The sequence below is a fragment of the Cydia fagiglandana genome, chromosome 19 (assembly GCF_963556715.1).
Source record: "Cydia fagiglandana chromosome 19, ilCydFagi1.1, whole genome shotgun sequence".
NCBI lineage: Eukaryota > Metazoa > Arthropoda > Insecta > Lepidoptera > Tortricidae > Cydia > Cydia fagiglandana.
The window spans coordinates 5,483,318-5,501,871 of record NC_085950.1 but is presented as its reverse complement, the minus strand read 5'-3'; the positions used below and the strand labels follow the sequence as shown (position 1 = coordinate 5,501,871).

The window sequence follows — 18,554 nt, the reverse complement described above, 5'->3', positions numbered from 1 at the left end:
CTCTGTATATTGCCTCCCAGGAGGCGGGATGTTATTAGACTAACCTATATAGTAGGTAGTAGGCCAGAGATATAGTATACAAAAGTACACTGGCCCAAATTAAGTAATATTATATTTCAGAATATAAAATAATTTACAATCTTGCTATTATTGAAATATAAACAAGTAACAATTATCCTTAGTTCATAAGGAGGATAAGTATACCTAAATATCTAATAGATTTGACAAAGTGTTGATTCTAGCATTGGATAAAATAGGTCCCTCTTAAAGGGCCTCTGCGCTGTGGCTTTGGGGCCACAGGCGCCCGGCAAATGGTCGGGAACCCCCTGGTTTCCCACAGCAAATAATGTAAAATCACGAAATAAGCACATAAATTTGTATTTCGGTTAAAAGCACCTATGCGATGAGCTAGGGTTTCGAATTAAGTATCTGATTCCTTATAATTTACACACTGAATAGAGAAAACTGAATACTCAGAATTAAGCAATGTCTATGAATAGTTTACAGAAATTAAGCCACTTTAGCGGTCAGAACCAATAAAGTTTTAAGGCTTATGTCTACCAGTAGGCACCAGATAAAGTAAACCACTAAGAAACTACTCTTACTATATATATATACAAATTATTGAGTAAAATTAAGGTTATGATAGCTAAACTTGAATTTAATTAGAATGACTCTGCAAATATTATTGATAAAGTTCTGTGGCAATTCTACACAAGAACACCACAAAGCGTCATAACTAGTGCCACAGCGCAGTGAACAATGAGTGTTGTGGCTTAAGCTCTCATAGTACCTAACCTTCACACTTTTAAGTAAGGTTTATTTATGTATGTACAGTGACTTGCGTTCTCGTTAGTAAAGCATATAAAAGGGTTAAATGCATTTTATAGCTATAACTATAACCTATAACCGAGTATATGGCTTACAGTCATTAAATAAATTTAGTGATTCCCTATGACATTTGAATAAGTACCTAATTTTATTAACTCTGTTTGTGGTGATAGTGATATAAAGAATAATTAAAATATTCGTCTACCTAATCCCGAGGGATTCTGGAAATAAGAAAGGTCCTGTCCTTGTTATATTCCTGCAACTGCTTACTTTACTATTATAGATAATTATTATCAAATTTGATAAGAATTGCGACTTATAAATAAAAACTACTCTAGTACGTTATTATTTTTATCTTTTCATACTTGAATTACATTACTCCTTATAACAGATGTTGTATGCTCTTTGAAGAGTAGACTGACTTATCACATCTTCTTTTACCTAGTTTTCACATACCTACATTTAAGTAATTAAGTATAGCACCCTTGTGGTGACTCACTTATTCTTTTTGAACATTTATAAGTACATTAAGTACGTATATAAAATGTTAAGTTAGTATCATAATCATAATATAATGGAATATCAAATTGTATGCTTTACTAAATACCTCTCTCCTCACAGGTGTTAAAATAAAGGGTGTACTGCATAGTTAATTAAACACTCATAATATAATAATATTACATATACATAATAAGTACATGTATAATCACATTGGCTTGGCGTCTTCCCACCACCAGGCGATAACAAACACGTCTCAATATTATTATTAGGTTCCGAATAGCGGTACAGTTGTTTAATAACAGCGTTTTACACAAAAATAAAACGCTAATTAAATAACTTACCCTATTCGGAACCTAAAGTTTTAATCCTGCCTGGTGTAAATATGTATAATTTTGAGACAATGAGTTGGAAATTTGTTTTTGCGACAACCGCCAAAAAGCAAACTGCTGTGTGGTGGGAGTGTGGGAGAGAGAGGGACGTATATGCTAGAAAAGGACAATACGACCGACAACAGGGTTGCCATTCTCAATATTATTATTAGGTTCCGAATAGGGTAAGTTATTTAATTAGCGTTTTATTTTTGTGTAAAACGCTGTTATTAATGGCTGTAATTTATTACTTTTAAATACATGTCTTTCTTTTTCATTAAATCATAATTCAATCGATAGAGATACACGTGCGAATGTTTTTTTACAAAACTTTTGCAAAGCTTTTTATCTCGTTCTGAATATTGCCAATCGTGAAGAACGAAATACTTAACACATGGCCTTTCTCACTTGCATCTAAATATATATACATACACATTTATTTATTTATACTACCTAATAGTATCTGGTCTTATGGTCTTTGAGACCGTTATAATATAGGCAGGTTGCAACCAGCAGCTTTTAGTATGTTGATGTGCTTATGACTTGTAGCCTCTAGGTAATTAGGCTGGACTATTATCATCATAGATTATTGCTACTGTAGGTAAGTGCCTTTAAGGGCGCTATCACAAAAACGATTTGAGTTAAGGCAGTAGTTCCCGAAGTTGACTGGGCTCCGACCCACCTAACAAATACTGCAAAATTCGGGACCCACCACTTGGCCGTCTTAAAAGGAGGCATAAAATAAGGTAAAAGTACGCTCCACCGAACGCTCAATATCCGTCCGTATCACCGAATTTCTTCTATTTTAGGCTATAAGTCGATTATTTACAGCTGATATTTACCTGCGTATTTTTTTTCCACGAGTTAAATACCTATCCCTTCAACTATGCCTCAGAGTCGGCCAATTTGTCCCGCAGTTGGGACGTGGCAACTGATCGAAACGGATCGTTGCTCCCGATTGCCACTTTGTATGGGCAACCTTAAAGAAATCGGTAAGAAGTTGCGTATATTTCTTAAGGTCATAAAACCTTTTAAATTTATTTCTGTGTTTCAAAGTATGGTTTTTCAGTGTGACTACTTAATTAGTTTGTGTATTTTAGTAAATTTAATTAATTTAGTGCAGTCATATTATCAGAAATTAAGCTTAATGTGAGTTCGGTGATGAGTTCACCGACAATTTGATTGGAAGGTATTATCGAACAGCGTCCGAAATCAGGGAAAGCGTATGTTTTTGAAATTATTTTTTTAATGGTTGATTACGAACTATTTAGATTAACTACCTAATTTCACAAATAACTTAATGTATTTGTAATTTTATGAGCAATTGCCGAACAACAATAACCTATATAGATTATTATAAAACTGCGTTTGAAATGTTCATGTTTTACGACTTTTTGGCATCAAAATAAGGTTTTTGGCAAGACTATTATCAAACAATAATTTTAGATATTTTACGTCAGTATTAACAAGAACTTTATACATGTACGGTTTTGTAATGGATTCAAGTATTAAATTTAATGATAGATTTGTAGTTATACCACATTGATTACGATTAAAATACTATTTTCAAAATCCGTTCGCGAAATAGGTTCCACATATTTTCCATGTTTCGTTCACCGAACGGCCGTTCGGTGAATGGTACCCATGGTCTCTGCTACCGAACTCATGTTTGCGTTGGCCATGTTTCTATTCGACGTTCATGAGAATATCATCCTTATTACGATAACGGCTAGGTCGATATTTATATGTTTATTTTTTGTGACCATTATTTCAATGCCAGCGCTTTTCAAACTTTAGACATACTTATTGGACGCCTGATAATAGTCTTGGAACGTGGACAAAAAAACTGAATAGGATAATAAAAATAATGAAGCATGATGTTCAAAAATTTTTTTAGATTCCTCTCGTCGTGGGCGATTGTGATTTTTTAAACTTTTGTCTTTTGTTATGAAATTCCGGGGTTCACATACAGGGTGGCTAAAAATTAACTACATTCCCATTCCCAGGGAGGTTTTGGGATTATACTGAGCAACTTTTACTATGGGACCAACTCCGAAATCGTGAAAAAAAATTTACCCTTCCATAGAAAATGGACCAGCCAAAATTTATGAAACAGCCAAATTATTTTATCAATCAATCAATCAATCAATCAATCAATTTATTTAATTCAGACCATGTCCATAGTGTTAGTATACATTCCCTTAATATTATGTTAGTACTTAAACCTATACAAAATTATAACAAAATTAATAAATTATAACAACTTATATACTAAGCCTCTGGAGCCCATATGTACATCGTCCCAGTGTTTCCAGAAGGCGCAAGCAGGTGACTCTAACACTAGGCGCAAGAGGCTGTTGGAACTGTCACGCACGCGACGCATCAGAGAGGCAGTTCTGTTGCGTATTATCGCACCGAAGCTGTCAGTGTGCGCCTCCGCGAACATTCCGGACGCGCTGCAAAAACGAGGCAGTCCCAACAGCATCCTGAACCCATTGTTGTACTGGACGCGCAGGGCATTGAGGGCTCTTTTAGTATAATTTGTCCACAGGCTGCACGTGTAAAGGGTCTGGCAAAATGCTTTAAATAGCGTTACTTTGACATTCCCATTACACCGCGCAAACCTGCGAGACAACATATTACAACGCACCGCCAACGCCCTACGCTCCCTCTCTATATCTACGTCATCGTGGAGATTTTCGGTCACCCAGTGTCCGAGATACTTAAAGCGCGTCACCCTTTTAAGAGCGACACCACACAAGCTGACAGGTGGTAGTTCGTCAAAAGCCTTGTTACCTGCTTTAAAAACTAACAGTTCGCTTTTACTTGTGTTGTACCTCAGACCATGAGCGACCGCATAATCTTCACACACCTTTAAGAGTTTCACTAGCGCACTGACTGATGGACACAGCAGCACCATATCATCTGCGTAGCTAATGTTGTTCACCGTGGTGCCACCTATGGAACATCCGATCTTCGTGCCGCTGAGTCCAGCAATCAGCTCATCCATGTACAGATTGAATAAGCGCGGTGAGGTGAGTCCACCCTGCCTCACCCCGCACTCCAACCTGTACACGTCCGAGTGCTCGCCCGCCCATCTCACCTGGTTGGTTTGATGCCCGTACCAGTACCGAAACAGGTTAATCACCTCCCTCGGAGTGCTCGTGCCCTTTTCCATCTTATCCCATAGTATGTCATATGACACCGTATCGAACGCCTTCGACAGGTCCAAAAAGCAGGCAACTACGGGAGTTTTTCCTTCAACATAGTACTTAACGGTATGCTTGAAACAAAGAATGGCGCTCTCTGTTGACAGACCCGGTTTGAAACCAAACTGCGCGTCATGAGTTTGAATGTGCTTCGCCAGTAAGTTATCAAGCAGACCGTCAAGCACCTTGGCCACCGTAGTTGCCAGTGATATTTATACATATGCGTACATGTTTTATAATTATTGCGTACCTTACTTACTGACTTATTTTTCAAAAGAATTATTTCAATAAAAAAGACACGTCAAGATCGCTTACCATCTTTATAATGCTAAAAAACGAAGCATAGTAGGGATTTAATAGTGAACTACTGAAGTTTGAGCACCACTCAACCCCATATTTTCATACAATTATTTCCTAGTTCGGTAATGCGGGCTCCCTATTCGGTATAATGTGCAAATCACGTTTCTTAGTTCGGTAAACGGTACAAACAAGGAAATTGGAAGAAATGACTTTAAAAATGTTTTTAATACACGTCCAATCATTTCAGTAATTTATAGGGATGTTTAAATGAGGACAAATTTATCTATGTTTCTATTTTAGTATTGAACATATTCGTAAGAAAATATCAGAACGAATGAAAAAAATAAACGTAAGTCTAGGGCTTAAGCATTCGGTGAAGCGTACATTTACCTTACATATTATTGGTAACGCTCAGATTCCCGAGTAGTTTCAGGGCCCACTCGTGACCGACCCATATATTAGTTTCGGAAATGCTGAGTTAAGGCCTCCAATTTCACCAAAGACGCTTTTTTGGTAGTTGAAAGGGCCAACGTAACATGCGCGCATGCGTGTCAGTAGAACGTGGTGGTCAAGGTAATTTCCAACACGCTATACTTAGTAATTGGCACCTATTGCTGATGTGACAGAATAACACCAATAAATAGTTGATCCACCCACCTAACAAATGTGCAAAAAATTTTCACTCCATAACAATTATTCAATTTCAATTAAAGTCCATATAATATTTTAAACTTTCGCGTTTTGAACACATATTAACTCACCTCACATTATAGACGGGTCTAACTCGCATTAGACCCGTCTATAATGTGAGTTAATAAAGTCCATATCTCCATTATTTCGCGAGTGAATTGTAAAAGGCCTCTTAAGTTGTTTAATAGAAACTTAGAAACCACAATCAAAATGAATGACCCGGCCCTATTGGAAACGAGTACGTTACATCATTTGTTTAACTCTCAATTTCTCTCCAATAGATCTGAAGTGTTCATTATTTATACAATTTGTTAATTTTATTAATGATGGCTGAACTCAATCAATGTCTCATTCAAAAGTACTTGACCGCGTGCGTTCAGTTTATAGTTTTCGTAATAGTATATGACTCTTAGGAAGTTGCTGAATATCAACTGTTATTGGAACACAATAAGATCTACTGATAAGCTTAAAAATATTTGAACAATAGAGCTACTATTTTTTTCTAGGAAACACGATATATATAGAGGTACCTATTAGTTCCGTTAAAAACGCGTTTTTACTAGATTTTGGAAATTTCTCAATTATTAGGTAATTTATGTATGTATGTAGGAAACACAGTTACAGAGTGAATTAAATATGTACTCGTACAGCAAAATTATATTAATTATCCCTGTATAGGATCTCCTACTCTCTCTGTATGGTGTGTATGAGATCTCTAATTTTAATTTAGGTACCAATTAGGTACCTATAATCAATTAGTCGCATTAGACCAGCCGTTATTAATATTTCATCAAATAAACCTCTCGATTACATAATGAATTATTTAATTCTTATATTAAATAATCATTGTATTTGAAATTAGACAGCTTGTCACAAATCTTGCCAATTTTTATTACGAAACGAAGGAAATCCCGAGCAGGTGCCTAAACGTTAACTAATAAATGTCGCGATCATGTTTTTTACGTAGTTTTCTTCGAATTATAGATATTCGCGGCCAAAAGGCCAAGGCCGTCATCACCTGACATAAACGGCCTGTCAGTTTGTTATTTATAGCTTTTGCGAAGGCCCCTTAAGGGGATCTTAGCAGTCTCATCAATTTCATCATCGTTATACAATATTTAGATTAATAGGCAGGTATCTCAATCAATCAATAAGTCAGTCATCTTGGTTAAATGGGCGTTCCAGAAAGTGTCGGTACGTGACGCTATTTTTAGGGTTCCGTGCCCAAAGGGTTAACACGGGATCCTATTACTAAGCCTTCACTGTCCGTCTGTCCATCTGTCTGAACCAGGCTGTATCTTATGAACCGTGACAGTTGAAATTTTCATAGATGATGCATTTCTGTTGCCGCTATAACAACAAATACTAAAAAGTCCGGAACCTTCGGTAGGCGAGTCCGACTCGCACTTGTCCGGTTTTGTGAAATTTTCAACTGTCTAGCTTGAGTTAGACCAAGAAAAGTCTGCAGAGATTTTAACAGCACACGCAGTACCAGTGTTATTCATAAGTTATAATTGCATAGAAGTTTGACGTTTAAAATGACACTTGCACTGCGTGGGCTATCAAAATCGCTGCAGATTTTTCTTGGTCCGACTCTATTACGGTTCATGTGACCAGCCTGGTGACAAACAGACAGACGGACTGACAGATAGACAGAGTGGAGTCTTAGTATTAGTATAATAGGGTACTGTTTTTACCGTTTGGGTACGGAACCTTAAAAAAGTTAACTTAACTTGGCCAGCCAGTTCAAAGTTCAAACGCCTATTGTTAACTTGTACTGAGGGTCTACCCCGAACCACGTTCGAAGTCTTGCCTCTATGTCGCACTTGTGAATTCGTACGTATGTGTGACAGGGAGGCAACTCGTCGAATGTGGTTCGCGGTAGGCCCTCTGTAGCCTAATCAGTAGGCTATTCAACAGATTGTAACTTTATTTTAACCTTACGTTAAATAAACGCTAATAATCACGAATTCGTACCCGTCAGTTCGTATCTATTCATACCCTATCACATCGCGCGCGCGTGCGCATGCATCATGGGTGGGATAGCGATTTTAAGGATGACTCACGCTAAACCGGCCCTGGGCCGGGCCGGAGTTTCCGGCGCTTCGTTTGCTATGAAAAGCACCTCGTGATCACCAATCAGCCGCACAGACAAATCATCCTTCAGACTGAGCATAGTCGCGTTACCCCCTCTGCTACGCATACGGTAACTAATTTTACTCCATGTTCGAGTCGAAAGTGTATTTGTATGACGTCCGTGTCTTTGTACGGACCAATCACGGCACGGCACTTTGTTCACCTCGTCCCGCGCACCCCCGCATTTTTGGCATCATCGGTTGCATGAAATAATTGCTATAAACTCGGTCTAGAGGATTCCTAGTCTATGATCAGCCGTCATAGAAAATGACATGTCGGACGCCTCGCCCCGGGCACTTACACTCGTAATTACGTGCGTGCGAGAAAATATAGGAAGCTCCTTACTTTACCTATGAGGCTGGTATCGTCTTGGGTCGTCACATTCGTTTTTCGTCAAGTTCTTCAAATAGTCCTATTCTGCTTTCGTCACCCATTCTACATTCGTCACAATCGCATTCTACATTGAAAGCCACCGACGATTGTGACGAATGTAGAATGGGTGACGAAAGCAAAATAGGACTAATTTAAGAACTTGACGAAAAACGAATGGGACAACCCAAGACGATACCATGAGGCGGTATATGATGGCTATCATAGCCATCGATCGATCAAGGAATTTTATTTCTGTACCGTTCCGTACAATAACATGAGATGTCCAGCCGCATTCTTTATTTAACTAACATGGCTCAGCGACCCAAAAATACCTTTTCCCGAAGATACGTTACCTTAATATTCTTTACTATAGTGACCCGCTCCGTCGTCGCATGGGTTAGCTAATTATAGTAATTATACACTTAAACCTTCCTTAAGTATCACTTTATTTTAATAGGTGAAAACCGCATTAAAATCTGTTCAGTAGTTTTTGAGTTTATCGCGAACATACATACACACAAATAGACAGACGCAGCGGGGGACTTTGTTTGATAAGGTGTAGTGAGTTGTTTGACTCACTTGCATATCACATGGTTTTCTTATGTCTCTTATGTATGATAAGGAAACACTAAGACAATAAATCGACCATTGATGAACCCATGATCATGTTGCGTAACAATAATTAAATGTCTCTTAAAAGCCCCTAAAGCCTTCACAAAAGACCTCGCAACAAGTTGACGGGCGAATCAAAGAAGATCGACTGGTGATTCGTCACCTAATTCGTCAGAGTTGTTTTTGTTTGGTTGAGTAACAAACAAAAACTTTCTCGTGCGTATACAGGGTGTCCCAGAACTACCACGTCACGGGTAGGTTGTCACGCATTAGGTTGATTAGGTTCCTCTTGAGTTGACCTACTGCGGTGTCACTGTGACGTGGTTCTTCTTCTCTACTTCTGGGACACCATGTACATATTGCTATATATGTGAAAACCATTAACAAACTCGATATAAATATGTTCCTAATTTTTAAGTTGACATGAAGTTACATTATTAATTTACCTATTTATTATATTCTGCTTTTAGTATTTGTTGTTATAGGGGCAAAAGAAATACATCATCTGTGAAAATTTCAACTGTCTAGGTACCACGGTTCATGAGATACAGCCTGGTGACAGACAGACGGACAGGTGGACTTAGTAACAGGGTCCCGTTTTTACCCTTTGGATACGGAAGCATAAAAATAAGTATTACAGTAGGTACATTTATGGTGATGGTGCTACTTTACTGCCATTGAGCTGGATTAAATGTGCCTATGTCAAGAATTTAAAGGGCCATATGTATATAGGTATTGTAAAACGTTGTACAATACACGTGCGAAAACGTAATTCGCAACGAGAGGCGGTAAATGGGAGTGTTTTAAATCGACCCGAGGTTCCTACTTTTCGCACTTTTATCGTAATGGTCGATTCGTTCGCCTGGCTCCAAAAACAAAATTGCACACACAATAACTTTGTCTTATAGCAGGCGTGGCTCACTCCGCGATTTCGTTGCTTTGCTACAGGCACAGAATAAATAATAGTACTAGGTACAGAAGACTCACTCTCTAACAAAACGGCCGTCCATATGGCCGCTAGGTGGTGTGATCCTCCACAGCCGGACCACCTCGTCCGATTGCGCTCAGTTTTTAATGGCGAAATGTACCTCTAATGTACTTCATGTACCTCGTCGGAAATTGAACGTACCTCTGTAGTTTGGCAGATATATGCGTTTAAAAGGGGTCCGGCTGGGGAGTAAAATCTGCAGCCGGACCACGCCTGGATCCGATCATATCTGTTATTTTGAGATATAATTTAAATATCAGATGAATGTACCTGTTACGTACCTCCGAAGAAATTGTTTTTGTATTTAAAAAATGGTCTCATAAATGAATTTTCATACATTTAATTTTTTGAGTATACGCGTAAGCGCCTGTCAAAAAATAATAGCAACATAGTAGAAAACAAATGTATTCAATTCGGGCAAGTCGTCTAACGTGTCAACTAGATACAAATGTGGGTGGTTATAGGGAGTGTTTTAAACCGACACGAGTTTAGTGAGTAGTCTTTTTCATTAGCATAGTCTTTTTCATTTCATTTTAGTCCTTTGCATAGTTTTTGTGTAATACATTTTTGAAGATCGTGTTTTAGGATCGGATTTTACGAAAAACGTTAATAATTTGCAAATTATTTTGTAAACTTTCCGTTGTTTAGTGCTATTGGATAAACCATTCAAAGACGCAAATTTAGTGGCAATTGTGACTTCTCTAGGTATATTGGTTATAAAGATATTAATGAATTTAATGTTTTTGGTTTTAATTTTTTTTCTTCCATATTCCGCCGTAGTAGGAGCCCATATTTGTATGACAGCTTCATTTATATGTCTTCTATCCACCCTATTTTTTACAAGACCTAATTCCGTGAAACATTCAAGTAATCATCGAAACACTATATCCGGGTTATCCGGCCGCTAGGGTTGGCACTTCGGTATTTTTATTTATACGCCATTTTCTTGGGGATATCTGGTTTCGACTTCATATGGAAGAAAATGTGATCCCACTGCTTCGAGAACTGATTTAGTAAGTACCTATCGGGCAAGTGAGAGTCGGGTTCGCACACGAAGGGTCTAAAAAAATTTTACCATGTCATACAGTGTACGATGACACGGGTCCTCAATGTGCAACTCCAACTCGTACTTGACCCTAACTTTATTTAATTTAATTTTTAAACATTTAATAATTGGAATTTAAATTTAGGGCAGTACGTTTCAATAGTGGCACTACTAATGACGGCAATACCGCGAGAACAGTTTTGTCTGACAAACATTGCAAACATCCTTGGCTTAGAGAAGTGGCTTCTGGACGATCCCCACACAGTTCTAGTTGTATTGTCAAGTGGTCTTCCAATAGACGCAGAGAAGTTTGGCAATTTTTGTAAAGAACTAGTCCAAAAATATGTCAATACTTACAAATGGTGTCCTATGACAGTCACCATACATAAAATTTTGGCCCATGGCGCTGCAATCATTCGAAACTCGTCTGTTCCAGTTGGTATACTTTCCGAGCAAGCAGCAGAGTCACGGAACAAATATTGGCGTCACGATCGAGAACACCATACTCGGAAATCGGATAGGATAAAAACAATGTCTGATTTGTTTCACAGAGCACTAGTCTCATCAGATCCAGTAATTTCCGAACAACAGATGTCACAGAGAATAAAATATATTAAAAAACGTCCCCTACCATCTGCCGCAGTAGCTTTATTGAAAGCACCACAATCACCACAGGCACAGGAATCTCAGGAGGAAACCCCAACACCAACATCCGAGTTCTGTCCAGACGACAGTTATTACGAGGTGCAAGATGGGGCAGAGAGCCTCGAAGTAGAAAATGATGACCCGACTAAAAACAGATATATACAGCAGTTTCACCTTACTGCATGGTAATGAGGTCCAAAAGTGTATACGTCTCTTTGTAGTTGACTGTCATACAGCTAACGACCAAAATGTAAATATTATCTACCCTAATTATAAAGAGGAAGAATTTGTAAGTTATCTATAGCTAATAAATTACTAAATCTTAAAAAAACTTATTATTTCATATGTGTAGGTTTTTATTAACATATTAAAGTTTGTTTTTACCACCCATAAAAGTGCTATACTGTGTATACAGCGTTAATATTATATCCGGCTGAACCCGGATATTGGTAGTGGCAGCCCTGACCGAAAATTTTAATTGGCTTTAAATTCAATCTTCCACGGAATTAGGTCTTGTAAAAAATAGTGTAGATAGAAGACGTATAAATGAAGCTGTCATACAAATATGGGCTCCTACTACGGCGGAACATGGAAGAAATAAAATAAAAACCAAAAACAATAAATTCATTAATATCTTTGTAACCAATATACCTAGAGATGTCACAATTGCCTCTAAATTTGCGTCTTCAAACGGTTTATCCAATAATACTAAACAACGGAAAGTTCATAAAACGATTTGCAATATTTTTTAAGTTTTTCGTTATATCCGGGTGCCTAAAACACGATTTTCAAAAAATTATTACACAAAAACTACGCAAATTGGACACGCGGGAATTTTAGTCTCGCATTTGTAATGATCTAAAATTCAGTAATTTGCAATAAAATGAGGATGTCACTTTTTTGGCTTCTATAAAACACTGTGAGACCTACACTTTATTTCCAACTTGATATACTTTTCTTATTTTTTGATATATCTGGTTAATCATTTTTTAACATTATGTAAAGGATATTCACAGTCATTTGGTATGTATTTTGGACTAATCCATTCAGCCATTTTCAATTTATAGCAGTTCGAAGTCAACTGTGGTTTGTGAAATTTTTGAACGTTTTCTAATAATTTGTTAGACCAAGTATTGAAAATGTTACAGTACGTTATATATTTGTACTGCCGACTTTATGACGTCACAGCAATTATCCCCACCACTTTCGCGCTTGTCATCTCATATATTTGGGTTCAAGGCATTACACTGAATACTGAATGCATTGATACCATATTCACCCATATCCCGGACGACATGAGCGGAAATCGATTTCTAGAACACTTTTCTTTCGCTGGCCGGTCTACTATAAGAATGTCCGTATACTTAATATTTATTTATAAATTACGCACAAAGAGGCAAAGTAAATCACGTTTGTTGCATGGGAGCCCCACGTTCATATTTATTTTATTATTTTTTAGTACATATTTGTTGTTATAGCGGCAACATCTCTTCGAATTTCAACTGTGTACTGTAAAACGTTGTACAATACACGTGCGAAAAGGTAATTCGCAACTCGTGTCGGTTTAAAACACTCCCTATAACCACCCACATTTGTATATGGTTGACACGTTAGACGACTTGCCCGAATTGAATACATTTGTTTTCTACTATGTTGCTATTATTTTTTGACAGGCGCTTACGCGTATACTCATAAAATTAAATGTATGAAAATTCATTTATGAGACCATTTTTTAAATAAAAAGACGATTTCTTCGGAGGTACGTAACAGGTACATTCATCTGATATTTAAATTATATCTTAAAATAACAGATATGATCGGATCCAGGCGTGGTCCGGCTGCAGATTTTACTCCCCAGCCGGACCCCTTTTAAACGCATATATCTGCCAAACTACAGAGGTACGTTCAATTTCCGACGAGGTACATGAAGTACGTTAGAGGTACATTTCGCCATTAAAAACTGAGCGCAATCGGACGAGGTGGTCCGGCTGTGGAGGATCACACCGCTAGGTGGCGACAGCGCCACGCGCGGCTTATGGCAAACCCCAAAAATGAGGTCGAACGGATGTACTTTTAGCTACCTGTAGCAAAGCAACGAAATCGCGGAGTGAGACACGCCTGCTACAGGTAGCTAATAAAAGTACATCCGTTCCGCCCCAATTTTGGGGAAAGCCATAAGCCGCGCGTGGCGCTGTCGCCACCTAGCGGCCATGTCTGTGCTGATCGGAACAGACGCGTTTTGTTAGAGAGTGAGTCTTCTGTACCTAGTACTATATTATTTATTCTGTCCTATAGTTGAACTATAAAGGCTAGTACATACCGAGCGCGCAGAGCGCGAGCACCACAAGCTTCATCGTCCACTCGGTAACCACACACTGACCGGACCCCGGCGCCTGCGCCTCCGCAATGAAAGCTTCACAATCTCCCCACTAGCCGCACTAGCGAAGCTTTTGAACTTGATCGCACATTTTTATAGATTACCGTCGGCAGACTCCGCTTTAGAGTCGTTACGAGCTACATCAGATATCGCACATTTTATAAACAAAGATCATACAAATTGGCGTCATTGCTCGCAATAATGTGGACATGACTCCAAATTTTAATTGAATAATGAATTTTTCACCTCAGCAGCTCGAACAAGGGAACTTTGCTTCTTAAAAACAGTGAGCAAAATGCGATTTTGCTACGCTCAAGATTCTAAATTAGATTCACGAGCGTAGCGAGTTAATCTATTATAGAATCTTTCGCTTGCACGGGACTCAAAATAAGCACTCGAAGAAATATCAAACTTTGATCTCTTGTTGTACAAATAACTATTTTACCTGAGATTTAATTTTGTTCCCTAGTCAATAAATAGCACTTAAATATATTTTTGATATAAAAAATGAGTACCCAGGGAAAATTTGTTTATTTGTTTATTTTATACATACCAGCACTTACAGATAAAGCTTACGTGCTAATAGTGTTGTGAATGTACATTTTAATAAGTATTATATCTGTCGTTACTAATCACACGCAAAGTTTCCCAAATTGTAAAAATTCGGAAACTTCTTATATATTGTGTATAGGGCCCGAAAATACTAATTTCTAAAATAAAATTTTCATTTCCTATTAAAGTTTCCTGAAATTTTCAAGGAGATCTCGCACTTTTTGAGACCTTCCACTAATTGTACATCTTTAAAGTATTTTTCTCAAAAATGGACGGCAAAGTCGACTTTGCTGTCTAAAAAATAGGTCGCGAAGCGCGTAGTTTATGGTCAGTCAAAAATTAAAAAGTTAAAAACATTGCAGTCTCGATTTTGGGACTGCAATGTTGCATACAAATTCCATTATTTGTCGAGTTCCAAACTTTTTAAAAGTTGAAATGACCATATCAAATGAAGGCACAGGCCCATTAAACAGCCAAACAGATGATTAGTACCGCGACTATTTAGATGTCTCAAATAGGTTGGCGTATTTTTGGCAGAAAAATACACTTCTATTTTTTTATTAAAAAAAATAAAAAGGCGGCAAGGGCTTTTTTCTGTCAAAATATATATGTAAGAACGTTGCTTTTGTAAAATATTTCTATGATATTTATATTTCTTGCACCATTTTTGAGAAAAGCACTATATATGACTCGGCTGGAAGGCTACTTGCTGGCTTCGGATTCAATTAAACGGACTCCCAAGGTCGTCCGTTTAAAACGAATCCTCAGCCTGCAAGTAGCTACTTCCGAGCCTCGACAATAATGTACTATTTTAATACAGTTGCTCAAAAAGTGCTACTTTACGTAGCTGTTTAGCGTGCGGAAAGTTGGTTATCTCGAACTAGTGCTTTTTACTTTTCCAATTTTTTTAAATTTATACTTGTTCCAATTCACGACTACTTATTGATGAGTGTTAATATTAGTTTCCTTTAAACGTCGTAATCAGCATAAAAACCTACCGTTAATGTAAGAATACGAAAATATTACATATTTCATATTTAATTACTTACCTCTTCATTATTATAACACGTTTATTTTTTAATATTCAATATTAAAAATTCCGTTCTTAATAAGTTGACTGAATGGAACGGAATAGCTGCCAAACGCCCATAGATATAATATACTTAAAGACGACGTCTAACCGAGCTGTCACTGTTACCACTTTTGTTTAGTGTACGATTAACAATGTTTTTCTTATTTTTTCGCAACTGTATTAAAAAACGTCGTTCGATACACGTGCGGAAATGTCATTCTTCACTCGTCCCGAGTCTTGCCACTCGCCTGCGGCTCGTGGCAAGATATCTCGGTACTCGTGAAGTAATGACATACCTTCCGCACTAGCATCGAAATGTACTAATGTAGTCACACGAACTCGCTGCAAAAAAAGAGAGAACGTTTTTATGACCGTACGAGCGCGAAGCGTCTCTGTTTTAACCTCTGTGTGTAAAAATCGTAGAGCCACAAGTTTCTTTTCTATTTAATTATTTAAGTAATAATACTGACGACAATGTTGCACGCAATATTACTCTGGAAATTTTGACGGCAGCGCAATAGTGCCAATTAAATATAATATTTTTTACGTTTTCAACCCTTGTGGCTTATGATACAAGCTTTTATCACTGAATTTATAATTTATTTATCTGTAATAGATTATATTTTTATTAAAATGGCCTAATAATACTTACTTTTGGGATTGTACTGAGAAACGTTTACTATGGGACCAACCCCGAAATACTTTTAGGCGGGTCTGTTTGTGTTTTCTATGGGAGGGTACATATTTTTCGCGATTTCGGGGTTGGGCCCATAGTAAAAGTTACCTACTCAGTATAGTCCTAAAACCTCCCTGGCAACGGGAACGCAGTTATTTTTTAGCCACCGTGTATATTATGTTCCGTGGTTCCGTCTAAGGCAGGTGATCTGTGATACATTTATCGTAGTCATTCATATATTACGTCACACGATTAGGAAGGGGGCCATCCATAAAGTAACAACAGTAACTTGTGATAGCAACAAGAAATGGCGGGATAGGATGTTGCGTGACCTCGCATATTATTTAGCCGGATATAATTAATGACGAGTGTCGGTAGCAATAAACATACTCAATAATCACACTCGCGTTATCCCGGCATTTTGCTACGGCTCATGGGAGCCTGGGGTCCGCTTGGCAACTAATCCCAGGAATTGGCGTAGGCACTAGTTTTTACGAAAGCAACTGCCATCTGACCTTCCAACCCAGGGGGTAAACTGGGCCTTATTGGGATAAGTCCGGTTTTTTCACGATGTTTTCCTTCACCGAAAAGCGAGTGGTTCTCTAATGATCAAAATATAAATTTGCTCCATGAATCTAGGACAGCGGTCGGCAACCTTTTAGCAGCCAAGGGCCACATAGTAGTTAACGATGTTGACGCGGGCCGCACTTTGTTAATATTTATGACTTTATTAGACATTGTCATTGTTAATATTACATACAAAATAGCCAGGGAGGCTCGCGGGCCGCAAGTGAGAGGTTCACGGGCCGCGGGTTGCCGACCGCTGATCTAGGATATAACATATCGTTGGATAGTCTTATGTATCTCTCAGTAGGAGTAGCAGCGAAAGCGCTATCATTGTTTGTCCTTGTCACAGTCTCACATATTTGTAAATTTAGTATGGATTATGGTGGGCAACAAATAAATTATGTTTTGCCCCCCACGGAGGCACGCGTATATCATCTTCTATAGGATCCTACCGTGTATGTTTTGCGCATAATTTTCTGGCAGCGAAGTACTTACGTTTTATTTAATGTAGCTGTTAATGTGAACAAGTACTCATCCCAGTTAGTTCACGGCGAGCCACTCAATATTTATGAATTACAAGATTCCAAACATAGTCATAACATAGAGAGATTTACATATTTGTCACATCAAATGTATTCAAAACCGGCCATGTGCGAGTCGGACTCGTGCACTAAGGGTTCCGTACCATTACGCAAAAACGGCAAGAAAACACTTTTGTTGTATTGTATGGGAGCCCCACTTAAATATTTATTTTATTTTGTTCTTAGTATTTCTTGTTATAGCGGCAACAGAAATACAGCATCTGTGAAAATTTCAACTGCTAGCTATCACGGTTCATGAGATACAGCCCGGTGACAGACAGACGGACGGACAGACAGACAACAGAGTCTTAGTAATAGGGTCCCGTTTTTACCCTTTGAGTACGGAACCCTAATAACGAGGGCCGCGAGTTCGAATACAAGGTCATGGCCATAGTATTTTAATATTTTACGCTTCTTCACAATATTTGAAATAGGATGGGATAAAATCACAGCCTCGGACCAGATTAGAATTTGCAACTCTGTGTAGCAATGCGCCAAAGAGAATTTTAACCTAGGCCGGAGATCTCCGGGCAATTGTTCGTTGCCCTTGTCTCCCGCTCCCCACAAGCGTCGGGAACCCCGGCCATATTTGTTACGACCATTTTTTTTTGCACCCGAGAAAATTGGCGGGTGAAAAGCAGCTTTAATTTGATTTGTATAAAAAACTGCTTTTCGACTGGGGTTAAAATGGCCGGAGATCTCCGTCCGTAAAAAAATACGGGATACAGAATAATTGACGGAGATCTCCGGCCGACGTAGATAGAGGGGTGCCTTTTTTGGCAGATTGGAATTGGAAAGTTCCCATGAAATGTTCCCGGTATTTTTTTCTGTACGTCTATGGCCTGTTAGTTTCGATTTCTATGACACTTGAAATACGCCAATGAGTGACGTAAATATTAAATTAAAGAACATTGAGCAATAACCTAATCTGAACGGGAACTTTCTAATTGGAAATTGCATGAGAATTTTGTCATGATTATGAGTTTTCAGCATTTTTTTTAATTATGTGAATGTTCTCCCCCTTAAGTAGGA

At 38.1% G+C, this 18,554-nt stretch overlaps 1 protein-coding gene across 1 annotated transcript in view; it reads right to left on the bottom strand.

Moving 5' to 3' along the window:
- LOC134674192 (uncharacterized) overlaps positions 1 to 14,051 on the bottom strand; it is a 50,923-nt gene extending 36,872 nt beyond the window's left edge. The window contains exon 1 of the mRNA XM_063532250.1: positions 14,018 to 14,051. Coding sequence (XP_063388320.1) covers positions 14,018 to 14,051 — 34 coding nt within the window. The remainder of the gene's footprint in view (positions 1 to 14,017) is intronic.
- Positions 14,052 to 18,554: the final 4,503 nt, after the last annotated feature.